The sequence below is a fragment of the Rana temporaria genome, chromosome 1 (assembly GCF_905171775.1).
Source record: "Rana temporaria chromosome 1, aRanTem1.1, whole genome shotgun sequence".
Lineage (NCBI taxonomy): Eukaryota > Metazoa > Chordata > Amphibia > Anura > Ranidae > Rana > Rana temporaria.
The window spans coordinates 595,567,634-595,588,111 of record NC_053489.1 but is presented as its reverse complement, the minus strand read 5'-3'; the positions used below and the strand labels follow the sequence as shown (position 1 = coordinate 595,588,111).

At 39.5% G+C, this 20,478-nt stretch overlaps 1 protein-coding gene across 5 annotated transcripts in view; it reads left to right on the top strand.

The window, feature by feature from the left end:
- Nucleotides 1-20,478, top strand: part of PCDH7 (protocadherin 7) — a 1,118,542-nt gene that overhangs the window by 46,569 nt on the left and 1,051,495 nt on the right. For 3 of the 5 annotated variants that reach the window (XR_005746343.1, XM_040335153.1, XM_040335154.1), the window contains one exon: nucleotides 10,186-15,021. The exons of the other annotated variants lie outside the window; for them this stretch is intronic. Coding sequence is in view for 1 of the 3 variants with exons in the window: in XM_040335153.1 (XP_040191087.1) it covers nucleotides 10,186-10,227 (42 nt within the window). In the remaining 2 variants the exon portion in view is untranslated. Of the gene's footprint in view, nucleotides 1-10,185; nucleotides 15,022-20,478 lie in introns of those variants that run through there. 5 annotated transcript variants of the gene reach the window in all.

Sequence of the window (20,478 nt, the reverse complement as noted above, 5' to 3'; positions counted from 1 at the left end):
CTCTAACCAAAACTGGTCTGCTTTTTCCACATGTTCCTTTTGGTCAATAAGGCTACTGGTCATAGTGATGGGCCAGTGAGAACACAGGAGGGTGCAAGCCAGCCTTTGACACTAGAAAGTGTGAAAAAGAATGTGTTACAACAGTCTAGATATTAGGATTTGCCCAACATTGAAGTGGTCATCTAAGGCAGAGGTCTCCAAACTGCGACCGAGGGCCAGATGTGGCCCTTTGCTAGCCTTTATCCGGCCCGCTGGGCACTATTACTCCCACTGACGCCAACAATGGGGCACTATATCTTCCACCGATACCAATGAGGGGATACTATTCCTCATACTAATAGGGGCACTATTCCTCCTCATATTGACCACCAACCCTGAAGCCATATTTATTTTCACCGATGCCGGGCCCGGGACATTTTCTGCCTCTGCTGGGTACAATCCGGCTCTCCTAAAGTCTAAAGGACAATAAACTGGCCCTTTGTTTGAAAAGTTTGGAGACCCCTGATCTAAGGGTATATGCAGACACTCACACATTTTCTGTAGGATTCAATATTTAAATTCTTGTATTTTCTTGATTGTGACTAATTATTTTCAAACCTTTTGGTTAAATAGCCAATTTGTTAATATGTTTACATTTAGGCTGGTGCATGCCGATGTCACAGTTTGAAAGCTAGCCCAGCCTACAAAGAGGAAGCTTTTTCTTCTATGTTAGGGTGGTGTTGTGTATATGATGCACAGTTACCTTTTAGACTTTACTCTCACCCCAGGTTTAAAGCATAAGTGCACTTTAAAACAGAGTAATTTTTGCCCTCCTACCCATACCTAACCTAACCCAAAGTTCCCCTCCACAGATACATACTTATCTAGATTCAACAGTTGTGGCCCCTGGTGTTTGTTTACATCCAGTGCCACCAGTCTTCACTGTTATGGCTGCACCAGCGCAATACAGCCCATTAGACTTCTATTGAAGTGTCTCTGATCATCTCTGACCTTAGGACACATTCCCATAGATAGATGTCTTTGGGGCACGAGTGCAGATCTGTGTCACTGGATGTAAACAAACAACGGAACAGTGGTGTTTAGATCAAGGTAAGTATGCATTAGTGAAGAAGGAGGGTGGATTAGGTAAGATCAGGGCAGGGGGCAAAACAATTGAAAAACACTTAAGCCCTGTACACACGATCGGATATCTGATGGAATCTAATCCGATGGATTTTTTCGTTGGATATCCGATGAAGCTGACTTTCATCAGTTTTGCATACACACTATAAGGCCCCGTACACACGACCGAGTTTCTCGGCATAATTCAGCCAGAAACTCGATCGGAGCCGTATTCTGCCAAGAAACCCGGTCATGTGTACACTTTCGGCCGAGGAAACGGAGGATCTCGTCGGGCCAAATAGAGAACATGTTCTCTATTTCCTCTTTAGTCAATGAGGAAACTTGGCTCGCCGAGATCCTCGGCGGCTTCACAAGGAACTCGACGAGAAAAACGATGTGTTTTGCTCGTCGAGTTTCTCGGACGTGTGTACGGGGCCTGAGACTAAATTCCGACCGTGTTAAAACGCGGTGATGTACAACACTACGATGAGCCGAAAAAGAAGTTCAATGCTTCCGAGCATGCATCGACTTGATTCTGAGCATGCGTGGATTTTTCTCCGATGGAGTTCCACACAGACGATCAGATTTTTCTATCGTTTTTTTTATCCATAGGAAAAATTTAAAACATGTTCTATTTTTTAACACCGATGGAAAAAAGACCGATGGAGCCCACACACCGATTGTGTGTACACGGCTTTAGAGGTTTTATATACTGTGCACTACAAGTGCACTTGAAAGTGGAAGATCTGAAATGAGGGAAGCTCTGATGATTTCTATCATCCAATCATGTGCAAGCAAAAAATGCTGTTTTTTTTATTTTCCTTGCATGTCGCCTTTAGATCTAGAACAACTGCACTTCCAAGTACTTGTAGTACACAGTATATTTGCCTTTAGTAAACCAACCCCTATGCTTTAAAGTATACTTACGTCTGAGCTTTCATCTTGCAGAGGCTTCACACCAGAATGAGCAGCAAAATAGAGCGGTAGCATTGTTTTAGCAGACACTTCTATGTGTTATTATATTTAGTTTTCTTTACCTCCACCCAATGCCCTCTTATCTCTCTGTGTATTTGGAGCCTAAAAGAGCAATGCTAGAAACACAATAATGAACACAACATGCATAGTAAATAGAATCTTTGTAGCTGTAACCACAATAGTTACATGTTAGTAACTGTCTTTGTTCTCCTGCCTTTTGTGCTCTTCTGTTTACCTATCTGTGTACACCCAGACACCCCCCGCATGTCAGATGGTTCTCTTATTTGTAAAATATTAGAGATTTCTAAAGGAGAACTGTTTCGCTGTTCAACAGAGTGAGTGTCTAGTTTATTTTCATATGCTGCATTGTCACCTATTCATATTTGAATTTATCGTATATAACATAGGACCTTTTGTGTTTCCAGTTACTATACGATGAGTCCAGGCTTGCTACACTCAAATGAAACATTAAGCCAATTGTAGTTAAATAAATCTGTATGAAGCCGCATTTAGTGAACCGAAGGCCACATCTACTTAATTCCAGAAAAACCACAGACAGCACTTTGGTTAACCATATAGTAAAATATGCAGCTTATAATTGTTTATTCCTGAGAAATAGACTCCGTAAAACATTCCTGAATTATCTTGCTGGTAAATAATGTAAATTATGCACATAATGTCATCCCATATTCTGGCTGCTGTACATAGCGTGTCGCAGCCATTCACAACCTAAAGCTTTATTAATAAACACAACCCCGACAACCACCATTTCTTTTCCATTTACATCCTGGAATGTACATAAAAACAGCCAGTTGGGCCCTTCACGTGCTTACATTGTGGTAGGACCAGAGACCCACTGAAGACCCGTACACACGGGCAGAAAGTAAGGAGATATTTGCCGGTTTAACAAAAAAACAGTCGACATTCTGCCTGTGTATATGTCGGTCTGGATGTGTATGCTGGAAGACTAGCATCCGGCCAACTCCCGATCAGCACTATAAGCCAATAACGGAGTGTTCTGGTCCTGTCAGAACACAACAGCTCAGCGGGGGAGATCACTGTATTAACCCCGCATAGTTAGTACAGTGTCTCCGACTAGAGCTGACAGTTTTTTTCGCTCAACCGGGGTTGAACGAAAAAAAAACGAATAGCGTGAACCCGGATTGACAATTTTTCCATATTTGAACTTGAATGGACGAAGAGACAGCATTTCATTGGCTGATAAGCCAGTCAGTGCGTGCAATTGCATCAAAAAGACCCCAGAAAAATTGGAAGCAACAGGCAACTGGTACATGGTTGAAGCCAAGTCCTGCCGAGTATTTGAAGGGTCTTCTTGGGTGCAGGCCATGACATAAGATAAGATTTATTGTCGTAAAAATTAATTTACATGAAATTTTAATACTACTACTCACTCCTTATATAAAGAAAAACATAAAAACAATACACCCCATGCACATTTGTAATACACGAATAAAAAATATTTAAAAAAAGAACACCCTGTGATAACTTATGTTTAGGTCCACTGTAGTTCCAGTTCCTTACTGGCTACTGTGAGTTACAGCCTATCACTAATTTATATTCTAAGAGGTCAGTTTTTTCCCCAACTGGTACCTCTTTGATGGTATAGCACCACTTGGTTAGTGCACCTGCTGACCTCTAATATCTTTTTAATGAATGTATCCATTGAGCAAACTAGGAGTTGTGGTTGGAATATTTAATCACCTGGTATCCTAAGAGATATAAGATTACACGCACAACTGGAATCTTGGTTTTGGGTGGACATGACCTTTAATAAATAATACATTGTAAAAATATTTTTTTTCCCCCGGTGAGAGATACAACTGTCATATACATTTTCTATATATGAAGGTTTGAAAATCACAAGCTTTAGCTGCTTTGTGTTAAGCTCAGCATTACATTATTTATTAAGGTGTAGAGGCAGCAGACAGATGTAATAAAGTAAAGCATCTCTACACCACAGTGTGAAAATAAACAAATCCCTTTCAATAAAAAATACAAAAAATAAAATAAAAGACACAAGCACAATAAAGCCTTTTTCAAAACATTAAAAGATAAAAGTTTTCACACAAATGAATTATTGATAACCTGTGTTAAACTGTTTCATAGATGGACAGTTCATTATTTATATGCTTTTGTGGTTGGCTTATGATACGTGCTTTGTTTTGTAGTAATCATAAATATGACAGGGATAAACTTGCATTATTTAGGCCTAGATGCTTCATTGCTGATCACTGCTGCTGATATTATACTGTTATTTTTAAAATAGAAGGCTTGCATTAATGTAAAATTTCCTATTTTTAATTTTTTTAATCATAAGACATAAATTACTTAATTAAAAGAAAAGTGCAGGATTTCCAAAAAAACAAACAAACATATTCACCTAGGTGGATGATGCATCTGTCTCCTCTGATTCTAAGACCAAGAACCGAGCGATCAAACACCACTGATCACCTTGTTCTGGGTCTTCAGTGGGCAGAGATTGGTGACTGTCAGTTACCACTCTCTTCTCACTGGAGCGCCAGGCAGAGGAGGGGGCAGGAGCAGCTGGCTCAGGATCTCAGTGGTGCACTGAAAGGCTGAGGCAGCTGCCAGTCAGGCATCTGGGAGGATTCCGACATTATTGTCAGGATTCCTGCAGAGCCTGGACCAGCCTTCTGGTGTTACCTGACAGCAGGCTGAATATGGGTCACAGGACTGCAGAACTAAGTGACCCACGCCTTCAAAGTTCTCCTTTAGGAGATTTTACATGTTACGCCCATATTTAGCGTGTAATATGTAGCATTCTACTATACACCGCCAGTGTTTCCCACCCTGTGACAGCGGAATACTGCAACCTGTTACTTTTTGAAAACAGCACGGCTTTGAGGGGCTCCACCCACACAGCTGTGTCATTCATTCACATTTTCCTGTGAATGAAGGAGCTACGTATAGCTTATATTATCTGCCTCGTCTATTCTCATTTTCAAATGTCTTTTCCCACCCCTTGCTTTAAAACCGCACTGCCCTCTTGAAAGCAGATGTTAAGGGTGGGCAGCCATACCTACCACATTTTCTGTGCCAGCCCACCAATGACATCAGCACCAGAACTCGGGCAGATCTCTTGGTGGAAAAAAAGTATTTTCCCCTGAGGTCTTGCAAGATTTCTCAGTTTACAGACAAAATCTCGATGATGCAGCTTTCCCAAGGGGCTAGCGTGAAGCTATGGCTACGTCACCAGTGTTCTGGGAAACCAGGACGTGCAATGACATCAAATGTAAGTATAAAAATAAAGCTTTGATTGTACTTACAATGAATTGAGGATGTTTGAAAGTCAACATGCAGCAGGGCTTTTGGGGTTTTTGGGGGGGGGGGGGGGGGGGGTCCACTTTAGGGCAAACTTTCCTCTGAATTTCCCTCCTCTCATAATGACAGCTCTTTTTTTCTGTTCCTTACTGCTGCCATCCTCTCTGATTCTCCTTCTGGACCCAACGTCTTGTTTATTGGACCATTGGACAGCCAGTGATAATCCAACTTCAGGAACTCACCTAACAGACGCAGACAGTGTGCATTGCACATGAGCTGCAGGAAGTATATATTAACTAAAATTGCTACTAAATAGGTAAATGTAGTTTAAAAGAGCGAACGTAAAAATATATTCTAGGTTTTAAAAAAAATCAACCCACAAGCTATTGTTGTTTTTTGCAAATTTTATTTCTTTTTAAGGTCTGTATCCAACAGCCTTATATTCTGGGCTCATCTCCGAGAAAATCATCTTTTATTACTGTTTATTTTACATCAGATATCCTTTATTTCCATCATGTGAAGTGGAAAATAATAAATTATCTTTATATGGACACATTAAGGCCGCGTACACATGGCCGAGAAACCTTGTGATGCCGCCGAGGATCTCGGCGAGCCAAATTTTTCCATTGCCGTCAAGGAAATAGAGAACATGTTCTCTTTTTGGCCCGGCGAGATCCTCGTCGGTTTCCTCGTTGACAAGTGAACACACGACCGGTTTCCTCTGCAAAAAAAAACAACCCAGCAAGCTTCTTGCTGGTTTTTGCCGAGAAACTCGGCCGTGTGTACGAGGCCAAAGACTCCTATAGTGCACTTAAACTGTTACACGTATGTAGTGGTTCTTGTTACTTAAAGCTGAACTCCAGACAGATATAAAATATCAATAAATACAATTATATATATATATATATTAAAATATTTTTAAATGCTGCTAATAAAAACGCCCAAAATTGAATTTAGCCTTTTGTACAAATGTACAGCAATCAGACCGGGAGAGGAAAGGGCTGCAGTAAAAGCCAAACAGCTCTGCTACTTAAACTTGTGTTGACAAAGAACATGCTGACAGGAAGAGAGAGAAAAAGGGTGACCTCATATGTGTATTGCTGCTCCTTCACTGTTTAATCACAGGCTGGGAGCCGGGGGGGGTGACGCAGCTATATTGTTTAAAGTGGTTGTAAACGCTTACTTATGCCCCCTGACATGACTTGCCTAATTTGATACATTAAGGTGAAATGAACCTCCTTTCATATGTTATCGTGAGCACTGCACCACATTTTTTTTAAACTAATTTAAATACCGTAAAATAGCCTTTTTAAAGTTGGACTTCCAGTCTTTCCTCCCGCGGGAGTAGGCGTCTCCACTCTTTTCCCCGGTGCCGCAGTGTTCACTGGGAGCTCTCTGCAATGTCTCCTGGGAGCAGAGTCGCCCGTTGTGATGGCAACCAGGATGTTTACGGCGCAGATCGCCGTAAACACTACACATGCATGGGAAAGAGCGGTGAATACTGGGAGATGAGCATTCACCGCTTTCAGGAAGTAAGGGCCAAATCCTCAAAGGAGATACACAGGCGGAACTGCTGTTCAGCCTGCGTATCCCTGTGCCTATCTTTGGAACTGATCCTCAGAAGGATTTTTCCAAAGATAGTCAGAAGATCCGACATCTGTAAGAGACTTACACTGTCGGATCTTAGGATGCAGTACCGCATCCGCCGCTGGGGGCATTTCGAGTCGAAATGCCGCTTCGCGTATGCAAATGAGGACTTACGGAGATCCACAAAGCTTTTCAGCTTTGTGTTTTCTGCGTAAGTTTACGTTTGCATACGTAAAATTAGTTCTGCTTTTACAAAGTGTAAACTAGTTACACCTTGTAAAAACAGACCTTTTTTTCGATCGCCGCGATTTTTTTTAAATTTTGAATTTTTTTTTTCGGCGCGTAACTTTTTTTTTTCCCGACGCAACTTTATTGTCCCGTCGCAATCCACAAAGCCCGGCGTAACGTAATTTCGCGCGCTGCCCGTCGGGAAAATGACGTCACAAGCATGCGCAGTACGGCCGGCGCGGGAGCGCGCCTCATTTAAATTGTCATCGCCCCCTGCAGAAGAGGACCGCCATGCGCCGGAGACATTTAAGTTACACGGCCTGAAATTTCTAGGTAAGTGCTTTGTGGATCGGGCACTTAGGTAGAAATTTTAAGGCAATGTAACTTAAATGGGAAAAGATAAGTTAGGCAGGATCTTTGAGGATTTGGCCCTAAGTGCTTGTGGGCTTCACAATGCCCACAAGCAAAATGGGAAATGCCTACATCGGTTTTTAAAAGTTTATATTTTACACGAAAATGGACGGGGGATGGTTTTAGACACCTAACAAGTGAGAACTAGGGGCCAGATTCAGGTACAATTGCGGCCGTGTAACGTAACCCGTTTACGTTACACCGCCGCAAGTTTTCAGTGTTAGTGCCCGATCCACAAAGCACTTACCTGTAAACTTGCGGCGGTGTATCGTAAACATGTCCGGCGCAAGCCCGCCCGTAAACATGTCCGGCGCAAGCCCGCTCCCGCGCCGGACGTACTGTGCATGCTCTGTTCGCAATTTTCCCGACGTGCTTTGCGCGAAATTACGGCGGCGCGACGTGTTTGTGAATCGCGACATGCGTAACGTACTTACGCCGGGAAAAACAAAAAATTCAAAAGCGACGCAGGAACGACGGGCATACTTTAACATGGTGGAGTAATTTTACACCATGTTAAAGTACCGCTAATTTTGCGACGGGAAACTAAGACTTGCGCCGACGTAACGACGGGAAAAACCTTTGTGAATTGCCGTAACTGCTAATTTGCATACCCGACGCTGGAATACGACGCAAACTCCACCCAGCGGCGGCCGAGGTATTGCATCCTAAGATCCGACGGTGTAAGTCAATTACACCTGTCGGATCTAAGGGCTATCTATGCGTAACTGATTCTATGAATCAGTCGCATAGATACTCTGAGAGATACGACGGCGTTTCAGAGAAACGCCGTCGTATCTCTTCTGTGAATCTGGCCCTTTGTTCTGATCTAAAACCCCATTGAATGCACACACAAAAAAAAGATTGGCCGCGGAACCTCCGCTTTAAATTCTAAAATGTACACAGCATTTCTTATCTCCAGAAGGCAGGGGGCAGGAATCTGATGTCACACACTGCACGGCATACAGCAGGGAGCAGAATGTAATCTGAGATCTGAGTGGAAGGAAAGCACACACCCCCTCTTTACATCTCATAGGGAAAGATGCATAGCTGAGTATGTCAATCCCCTGCTGTGTGCTGGGGGGCAGAACCATCTCCCAGGATTGTCTGGTATTGGCATAGACTTTCAGAGGTGTTTTATGCAGATAGCAGAGGAATAAGAGAGGAGAAGGAAATCACACTGGGTGCTTTGGATTTAGGTAAGCACACACTGTAGAAGGATATGCTTTGTTCATTTTTCATTTGAGAGGTTTACAACCACTTTAACTGAAGTAAATAAAGGTCAGGTCAGGACTGGGGAGGGGCAGAAAAACAAACTATTTGAGCAGTAAAACAGCCCACATATATGTATTTTACTTTAGTTAGCTGTTTGTCTGAAGTTTAGCTTTAAGGATTAAAGTATAACTAAAGGCAACAATTTTTAGTTTTGGATAGAGGGAAGAGGGATTAGAACACTTGTCAAGTTTTCATTGCTGTCTGTGCCCCCCCCCCCCCCGTTAGGGAAGATTCACCCTCTCTATTTGTCCTGTTTACCGTTATCATTGAAAGTGAAAGTAAAATCCCAAATTTTGGGGTGTCCCTAGAAAAGTAATAGAGGGGAAATTTTCCAATAGGGACACTTGTTCTGGTGTCCTGGGGGTCCCTAAGGAATTCCCTTAATTTTCCTGGTTTTCCTCTCACTTCCTGTTTGGCTATGGGATAGGAAGTGATGGTAAATCTCCGCAATTGGGAAAAAAATATTATAGGGGTTAATACCCTCCCTTACTCTATCCAAAATGAAAAAAAAAAGTTTTGCCTATAGTTCTACCTTAAAGAAGGTAGGTGGGGAAAAAGTTTTCTTTTATTAAGGACTAACATTGTCTTTGTTGCTTTTACGCATATTGCTTCTTCGTATTATTAGTAATTATTGTATGTCATTTTATAGCTGCAAGAAAACATTTGGAATTTCCTGTGTGGAATGTAAAGAGTTTATGATTATTATAATTTTTGTTAAAATAGTGTACTTTATGTATGGCCTTTAAATATATATGGAAAACTCTTTTAAATCAGAAAAAGAAAAGAGGAGGTGTGGCCCATAGCAACCAACCGGATGCTTGGTTTTGTTTTCTGACCTGCGCAAAATAATAAATAAACATATTGAATTTTTGTGGCTGCTGTGGCCAACACCTTTCCTTTTCAGCTCTACTATAATAAGGCCCATTATTTTTTGACCAGGTTAATTAATAAACATGTTGCATTTTCTTTTTCATGTTGAATTTCTGCTAGTGCTGGCAGTTGCAATGCTGTATTTTGTTATCCTAAACTGGTTTTTAAATTGCTCTATCTGCTGCTGGTAATTATAATTTATCTGCAGCTCTGTGCCCTGTGTAACCTAATGACAGGGAAATACATGGATAGGCATCTTTTCATTTGCTGTGAGCAATAAATTTTACCTTTTAATGATGCTGGAAATTCCAATACTATCTTCAACAGCAAAGCTCTATTTTTTTTTTTTAGGTGTTTATAATTTTCATATCATTTTGCAAGTCCTCATTCATTGGGGATAATTAAACCTGAAACTGAAAGACCTCTATTTATCCACAGGTCACTGCACACTCCTCCTGTGAACCTCAGCTGCGATCTTGAAAAATATCTTTCTTAAAGAGCTAGAGAATGTGATTGTTGGACTGTTTTGCATTCAGAGTCACTCTAATAAGCGTGTGTAGATTGACTCTGCTGCCTAAATTATGAAAGAAGCTTCAACTGACGTGCATCGGAAACACTGGAGACTGAAAACCATTTATATATACATTTTAAAGAACTATTAACTGCTTTTAAAGTATTATGTTTTTACTTGCCTTATTACAAAAAACAAAAAAAATAACAAACAAAAAACAAAAAAATGAATTTCACAAAGCAAGACTGTGGAATACCAATGGAATCCAGCGTTTGGTTAAAGTTTGCATTCAAAAAGGTACGCTGTATGTATAAATGGTTCTATTGAACGTTCAATCAAGTTTTTTTTCTTGAATGCCTATGATCTCTTGTGATTTCTGAAAATGTACAATGTTACAATGATTTGTTTAAATGTTATGTAATTTTCTTGCAATTGTTGGATAAACAAGGAGACTATGACGACCTTAAGAAGGACATTTTTATTTTCTTATAAAATAAACCAATAAAATATATTTATTATATAAAGATAATATTTATTATAGATATTAAAAAAGTAAAAAAAAATAAAACTTTCAGAGCTTTAAGTTAAAGCTTGAAATTAATGGTGTTGATGAAATAATAAAAATTGCATGTCTACACAACAAACACGGAAGCATTTTTAACATATAGACAACTTGCCTGGCTAAATTTTAAACGTGAATGCACTATCAATAGATACATAATGTATATTTAGATTTTCTATATATACCACATAAAGTCATTTTTTAAGCATAAAAGGTGGAAGTGGATTTGGTCAGCTTAGACACTTAACCAATATGGCTGCCTGTGTTTTACCAACCTCTCTTTAACTTTGCCTACCAAGTGATATTGGTACACCTTTCCAAATGAAGGTGTACATGCTCGAGTTTTTATAACTGCACTGAAATAGTGGTTGGCATCTTGTATCAACAGATTATTTTATCTAACCATGATAAAGCCACAATAATATTTTAAGGCTTGTTAGAAATACGTATGGGAGCCATAATTCTTAACCTACAGGTTTTTGTCTCTTTCTCTCTCATTTAATGAACAAGAAGACCAGATATATACATGAATTCTATTCTTTTATTGGAATGTATAACAACAGAATATAGCAGATTGCTTTTCATGTTCCTGGGCTATTCCTTAAAGCAACTTAAACTATAAAGAGCTACATATAACATTTTCACCCACACACATATGTAATAGATTTGTCCTCAGCTTGAAATTCTTTTGAAATACTTGACACTGTAGTTCTTCGGTCCACTCTGTTTTTCTCCTAAGGTCCTTTTCTGGTTAGATAGCCCCTTAGACTGAGACTCCATCTTAGTTTTTCTTTTTGATAAAACTCTGTAGTAATTACATATGTGGATGCAATTTCATGTTCTTTTATATATAAAATGTTTTTTTTTTCTGTCCACTGATCCAATAGAATGTTATAGTTAGTCCTGCTTTGCAAGTGCAGGTTTTCACCATGTGACTTTTACATTCAAGGGTGTTTGATAACTATGTGCCTCATATAATTAGAACCCCAGTAGTTGGTATTAGAGATAATTAGACCTTTCAGTAAAATAGTTCTAAGAGAAAAGTGCGAAATGGAAGTGTAACCTTTATTGAAGCCAATCAAAAATTATTTTGTCAATAAGGTGAATTCTGATTGGTTCTAATGATTATGGTGCTTCTTACTTTCATCCATGCACTGTTTTCTAATTAAGGTCTGTAAAAGTTAGTTTTAGAGGTCTGTTCACTGAAGTCCAAAATGCACTTGATTATCATATTTAGCAAAACAAAATATATGCAACATACGTTATTGCTAGAATTTTTGTTGAGGGTCCACAGAAATGATGTCACTGCCTTACATTCTCTGCTTAAAGGGGTTTTACCTAAAAGTTTTCTACCCTAGTGAACTTGCCATCTTGGGGCTTTGTATGAACCCCTTCTGGAAGCAGTTGCCAAGAGCAGGTCTTTTTGGTAACCGTTTCGTCAGTAGACTAGAAACCTGAAAAAAGGCTTTTGACATACCTAAGTGCTGAGGGGGAGGCAAGATCCCTGGTTGTATCATTATGTACAGCTCCCTTCCCTACCTCCCCCTCAAGTATAATCTTTATAGAAGAACTTTTAGGAGGAACCCCCCCTTTAATAATCTATTAGTTAAGACTTTGAATTATATTCATTAAACTATTTTTGAAAGTATATTTTGTTATTTTTATACTGGCAGTGAGATGTAAAATAGAGCAGCGGGTTAGGCAAATAATTTGATATCCTCTAAAATCATAGTAAAATACCAAAAATGACACACTTCCCAGTTCTTTGCTATATCTGAGGAAGCGGTAATCATTTTAGAATTGCATAGTATTTTACTTCCCTACCTAAAAGTATAATCATAGTTGCATAGCTTTGGGTATGATAAATTAATTTTTTTCCTTTTTGTGAGTTCTGATTCACAGGAAGATGAATAAAATTACGGGTTGAGCATTTTTAATATGGGTAGACTGTTTACATGCTTAGTTTAGAATCACAGACAAAATTTAGCTTGAAAGAAAGAGGCATATTGCAGGGTTTTAAAAAGATTTTCTTGAGCCATAATGAAGTTGTTTGTATGTATGCAAGAACGTATTCAAATCGGGTCTTTTAGTGGATTGTGACAGCAGGATGTGTGATTATACAGAATTTGAAATTTAAATTGATTTTCATCCTTTATGTGATCTGAAATAATATTTAGGAAATGCCTATCAGTTATTCCACTAGAAATAAATGAATACTGTGTCTAATTAGGTCCAGCAGATGACCCGCGTTTGCTTCAAACAGTCAATCAGGTTAATGAGTATTAAAAAAATAAATCAAAGATTTCCTCTTAACTTTACTGGCCGTCTGAAGCAATTTTTTTTTTTTGCTGTGACTAAATGATATAGTATTGTCACTATTGCCTAATACATGGCGGAACACATCCAAGGAACCATATAACCAATGCACTTTAACAGTTAGGGCTGGTATTTAATATGAACTGCAAACCATCTAGCCTATCACCATACATTAAAAGATGGCATCTAGAGGTTCCTATATGAACAGTCATGTATGTTGTAGAGTGCCCCAGGAACCGCAAAACACATAACTCATTAGTATGCAAATGTCAGCTTCAGGTCCCCCATGCCTTACTATTGGTTGTTGAGATGACCCTTGATAGGTATAGGCCAACAGTGAATTATGGGAGGCATCAGATAATAAGACTCTTGTTAAGAGGAGCTGGTTAAGACTTATGGCGGCCATACATGGAGCAAATTTCTTTCCTGCAACCACGGGTTGCAGAAAATAAATTTTCTTGATTCCACCATCAACACAGACAGTGTTGATGTGAGAATTCCTTCAGCCAGGCCATTGTCTTCTCCCGGAAAGGGAGCAGGGAAGCGGACAAGATTTGAACTGTGTATGGCCAGCCTTACATAAATGAGTTTCTAGGGTTTAGGTCCTTCTGGGGCCCTCTATAAAATATGTGCACTGCTTAGACAGGCTCTGCTAAGTGTCTGCTTTTTATGTCTACTAATGTTTGGAAGGCTAGTTGACTTTAACCTTAATATAGTCAATTGAATCGATTATGCCATGCCTTTTAATGTTTTTTTTTTTTTTTTAATGTACCGACTGGTTCCTGGATTCTTTCATGTGTGCACCCTTAGCCATGTATATTGGCAGGCCAAGTTCTGTAATAGTCTGAGGATACAATAACATGAATAATAATTGATCAGAGCCCCGTAAAGCTGATTCTACAATGTACATTAAAACCAGTAAACATATTGAATATGGTCCCTTCGTGGCTTTTTTCCACAAGAGAAATATACATTTTATTCATAGTGTCCCTTTAGACGGTGTTGAGTGAAAAAGAGACAACTAGCTGCATATGTGAGATAAATCATGTACCAAATGGCCATTCTCTGATATACCAAAATGTTATAGTCAAAACTCGAATTGTTTTTTTTAGCCAGCTCAGTGAAGCAGTTAGGAGTAACGCCTATTTTTTTATTTTTATTTTTTCTCCTGATTGGGTGTGGGAAGAGTTGTTGAAAGTAAAATCTTAGAGACTTTTACTTAATATGCCTTTAAAGGTAATTCTAGACTAAAACAAAACAGAAATGTAAAAGCAAAAATATCTGCAGAACAAGGAAGTCATAATTATTGTTTTTGCAATGTTATTTTCATGTGTACTGCAATAGGCTATAACTGGTAGCTCTCACAGGAGGTGATTCATTAAGCTTTGTTACCTGGTAATGTTTCCTTTTGGGTCATAACAAAAGGTAGAGAAGGGAATTAGACCATTGTTTTATGTAAAAGATTTATATTAATAATCCCTACAGCATCAAAGAGCTCCATTGTGAGTCATGTCACCTTTTTTTGGTAGGCAGAAAAAATAAATCATGAGCCAATAGGATGAGCAACCTTTGGCTTTGACTGATTGCTGTATTGCAGGACAATTATTTACTTATTCCAAGTCAGAATAGCACATAAATTAACATCTTGTAACTTCAGTTCCCTTGAATGCTTTTAAAGGTGTTTTTTTTTGTTTGTTTTTTTTCTATTTTTTTTTTATAATGTTTTAAAGGACACATGTTTAGCCTTTAACTTTTTTTGTAAATTGACTTATCAAGTATTTATGAAGCAACATTCAAAACTTTTTATTGTTACTGAAAAAACAAACTGCTGTAATTGCAAATGCTGTGCACATTTGATGAATAAAGTGACTTTTTTTTAATGAAACTGTAATTTATTTGTGTACTTTACTGCATTGTCGGATAGATAATATGCAAAAATTGAAAAAAAAAAATCTTTATTAAAGAAATACTGTGACTAAGAGTTTCTTAAAGGGTTCAGAAATGCTTAATGACTTTATAATGCCTCGTACACACGGCCGAGGAACTCGACGTGCCAAACACATCGAGTTCCTCGGCCAGTTCAGCACTGAAGCCGCCGAGGAGCTCGGCGGGACGAGAGCTCCCATAGAACAACGAGGAAATAGAGAACATGTTCTCTATTTCCTCGTCGAGCTCCTCGTCGGCTTCCTCGGCCGAAAGTGTACACACGGCCAGTTTCCTCGGCAGAATTCAGCCAGAAACTCGGTCGGAAGCTGAATTCTGCCGAGGAAACTGGTCGTGTGTACGAGGCCTAAGACTTCATGATCTGCTGTCAGTGCAGAACTGAAGGATAAAGAAATTCCATTTCTCACTAAAGACGAAAAATAAGTCTGCAGATTTCAGAGGCTTAGTATTAAGTCTTACGAATTCTAAAACGATATTATTTTCTGAGTAGCCTTAGCAAAAGAAAAAAAAATACTACGAATATAATGTTTGATTTTCTTTCTGTCTTTCTTATTAATAATTAGAAGAGTAAATGACCTGTTTTAATTTCAGTTGTGTGGCATAGGTAGCCAAACTACCTTAATGTGAATGCAAGTTTTAGAATCTATTCATTAAACACTGTAAGAGGCGCGACCACCCTTTAAATTGTATCGCAGGCGTGGTTCCTCTCCCTGACCTGAGGGCTTACTAAATTAGGTAAAGCTCTTTCCTTTATTATGTATTCTGGCATCTTTTAGTTTGATGAGATAACCATCTTATTATCTAGGATACTTTAGGGAATTGTGTGCATGGATCTGTAGATGGATGGAAGAATGGCTGTATGCTTGGAGCTATCTGTCTAAGGTTCTGCTGGTATGTTTGGAAGTATGGAAGAATGTACTTTATTATGTGCAGGTATGGATGGATGTATTTGTTTGATCATAAGCTTGCTTGATTGTAAAATTGGCTATAATTATCGAGCCATTTATTCGAAACTGCACGCAGATGTTTCAGGCTTTTTGGCCATCAATAGTGCAGTTTATGGAAACCATGGCCTGTATGGAGTAGGCCTTAAAGTATATATAAACCTAACAATAAACTTTTCTCCTTTTTGGTTTGTTAAATGTAAATGTGAAGGCATTTTCTTATATCTGTTCAATAAGTGCAAAAAATACCTGTAATCTTAACAAAAATCTAGTGAGCTGATAAAGCTGGCTATACATTATACTATTTTTGTATTCAATTTCCTTTATGCCGCGTACACACGATCAGTCCATCCGATGAGAACGGACCGACGGACCATTGTCATAGGTTAACCGATGAAGCTGACTGATGGTCCGTCGCGCCTACACACCATCGGTTAAAAAATTGATCGTGTCAGAACGTGGTGACGTAAAACACAACGACGTGCTGAAAAAAAATGAAGTTCAATGCTTCCAAGCATGCGTCGACATGATTCTGAGCATGCGTGGATTTTTTAACGCAAGTTGGCTTTTTTTTAACCGAAGGTTAAATAACCTATGGGGCCTACACACGATCGGTTTGGACCGATGAAAACGGTCCATCAGACCGTTATCCTCTGGTTAACCGATCATGCGTGCGAGGCCTTAGACTTCAACCTCCAACTATGTAGTGCAATGGCCTGCCTGATTGCATACAGATTGTAAAGCCCCGTACAGACAGGCTGGATGTCGGACGGCATCGGCCGGTTCAATAGAAACCAGCCGGCATTCGGCCCGTGTGTACTGCAGCCAGTTGGACAGAAGCCAGCCATTTGGGGCCGGCTGACCAAAAAAGGTCATAACACAATAGCACAGCAGGGGTGATCAGTATACTAACATCACATGGTTAGTACAGCAGCTCCTCCAGAGCTGTCAATTTTTTTTTTCATTCAGCCCTGCTGGGTTGAACGAGAAAAAACTACTAGTGTGTACTAGGCTTTAGAGTTTAGGTTTGACCTCATTATTATATGGTTTAGGAAAATCTAAAGGATAATTGTACAAGAAAATGGTATAACTTATGGCCAGCTTAACTTCCTGTGCTCTCTTCTTGTGCTGCACTGTTAACAGCTAGCACTGTTTCCAGCTTTTTGTGTGTAACACGGAATATCTCCCTCCTATGTTATGGAAATGAGGAGAAAGGAAGAAATTCTGTAGTCCAAACATACTTTCTACCCTAGGGTGACAAACATTCTCCTCCATAGATACATTATATGGAGTGAGCATTGTCACCCTAAGAGAGGAAAGCTATTAGTGGTAGACTCACCAGGTGAAAATAAAGAGAAAAAAAAAGCCTGGCTAAAAAAATTAATGCAGCCACTACACCTAAGAACTTGTAAGCTGAAATAGACTGTTATATTTTTGTTCTTGGGTTTAGATACTCTTTAACCACTTACCCCCCGGACCATATTGCTGCCCAAAGACCAGAGTACTTTTTGCGATTCGGGACTGCGTCGCTTTAACAGACAATTGCGCGGTCGTGCGACGTGGCTCCCAAACAAAATTGGCGTCCTTTTTTCCCCACAAATAGAGCTTTCTTTTGGTGGTATTTGATCACCTCTGCGGTTTTTAGTTTTTGCGCTATAAACAAAAATAGAGCGACAATTTTGAAAAAAATGAATATTTTTTACATTTTGCTATAATAAATATCCCCCAAAAATATATAAAAAAACATTTTTTTTCCTCAGTTTAGGCCGATACGTTTTCTTCTACATATTTTTCGTAAAAAAAATCGCAATAAGCATTTATTGATTGTTTTGCGCAAAAGTTATAGCGTTTACAAAATAGGGGGTATTTTTATGTAATTTTTATTATATTTTTTTTACTAGTAATGGCAGCGATCAGCGATTTTTTTTTTCCGGTATTGCGACATTATGGCGGACACTTCGGACACTTTTGACACATTTTTGGGACCATTGGCATTTTTATAGCGATCAGTGCTATAAAAATGCATTGGATTACTATAAAAATGCCACTGGCAGTGAAGGGGTTAACACTAGGGGGCGGGGAAGGGGTTAAGTATGCCTAGGTGTGTTCTTACTGTGGGGGGGGGGGGTGGCCTCACTAGGGGAAACACTGATCCTCGGTTCATACATTGTATGAACCGAAGATCAGCATTTCCCCTGCTGACAGGACCGGGAGCTGTGTGTTTACACACACAGCTCCCGGTCCCCGCTCTGTACCGAGCGATCGCGTGTGCCCGGCGGCTGGGAGAGAGGACGTCATATTACGTGCTCTCGCCCAGCAGAGCCACCTTGTGGACGTATAACTGCGGTGCGCGGTCGGCAAGTGGTTAAGGAGCAATGAGATAGCAAATGGGACATAAAAGAGATAATTAAGCGAGGCAAAATCCCCTTAACTTTTGGATTTGTGGTGGAAGTAAGACATGCAGATAAAGATACCTTCTGTTTTAAGAAGGTTTCAATGTTAATTAAACTAGTTTATTGGACAGTTTGTTGGTGTTCTGTAGCCCATATAACCATAAACTGCCTTGGTGTACTTTGGGCCCATTCACATGGAGCATTGTCCACTCCAATCAACAGGGGATCTGTGAGCAGATCCCCTGTTAAATCAGATCTGAATGAGTCGGAAGTCAGTTTTTTGATATCCGGGGCCATTCAATTTGTGTCCGGTGGACTTTGTGATAGCTCTTTGGGCAGCCAGGTGTAAATGAATTGTGTTGCTTGTTTACATCAGGCTACCCCCTAATCCATCACGTTTAATGCCTACCATAGATGATGCGTGGGGAACACAGTGATTATTGCTAGTGACTATAGCTGCTGGCAATATTCACATCCTACAAATCAAACATGCTGGTTTTACCCAAGTCAATCGATTGACTTGGGTACAATAAACCCATGAAATCTTGTCTGGTTCCTGAGAAATCGGAAAAGGTTTGAACCGTCTTTGGCCAGATTAAGTCGTCGAAAATGGAAAAGGACATCAACCTGGGCAGACTTGGAAGTAGATCTGCATTGAGCTTCCGATCAGGTCTGCCTTAAAAAAAACTGACCGGTGGACCTGATCAGAAAGGGGCCAATTCTCTTTTATAATCCCAAGATACCAGAAGCTGTCCAGGCAGCGATGGTACAATGTTGTGTAATATGGCTTTTTGGTAAGCTATATTCAAAATTTTTAGGAAAAATGTAAGAAACAATCTTTAGTATATTTATTTGGAAAAGCTACTTTTAACTACCCATGTAAATCTTGAATTTTTAAAAATACTTCTTATTAAGCTGTATAAGTTAACAATACAGTGGTGAGTGTTTTCAAGCATTATATGATTACATGAATAATGGAATAATCTTTAGGAGTGCAGCCGGAAGTGTGCAGTGCTAATGCATGTTCATTCACATGTTCTCATAATTTTCATCCCCCACCCAAATACCTAGCCACAAATGTGATTACATTGAGTCATATTTCCTGACACAGCTAAGCTTTTCAGGCAAACTAGTTAAAATATATCTTCCGTTTTTGCATGAGATTAGCTGTTTTCACCTTTGACCACCAACTAGTATGTCTAGCATGGGTTTTTATTTATTTTATTAGGCAACAATCAAGGTAAACCAATATAATTAAAGGAGATAAACGTGTTGAACTGTGAAAAGTACAGAATAAAATGGTCTATGAGGCTCCATTCCCACATTCCCCATCTAAGGGATCCATTTATAAAGCAGCATGGTGCTTTGCAAATGTGATTTCTGCCTGCAGGACTGAAGCAAGCAAAGCTTGATTTATTCTTATAAAAGGGCAATCAGGGCAAATGAGTGAACATGAATGCCGAAAACTCCACAGAATTTTAAGAATGGCTCGAAAAATGCCTACTTAAAGGCCATAGATATTAAAGGGGTTGTAATGGTCTGTTTTTATTTTCAAAATAGGTTCCTTTAAGCTAGTGCATTGTTAGTTCACTTACCTTTTCCTTCGATTTCCCTTCTAAATGTTTTTTTGTCTTTGTTTTCTTTGTCTGAATTTCTCACTTCCTGTTCCTCCTCAGTAAGGTGTTCAGTAAGCTGTTCTAAATGACTTTCCACCGCTCGGATGATGGTGGAAAGCTTACTGAGGAGAAACAGGAAGTGAGAAATTCAAACAAAGAAAAAAAACATTTAGAAGGGAAATTGAAGGAAAAGGTAAGTAAACCAACAATGCGCTAGCTTTAAGTTACCAATTTAGAAAATAAAAGACGAACCTTTACAACCCCTTTAAACTGAAAGTAAAATAGATTCACGCATTTTGGGCTGTCCCCAAAAGGCCCCGTACACACGACCAAACATGTATGCTGAAACTGGTCCGCGGGCCAGTTTCAGCATACATGTTCGGTCGTGTGTAGGCGCGAGCGGGCCGAATTCCAGCAAACATTTGCCCGCCGGGCCTTTTCCCAG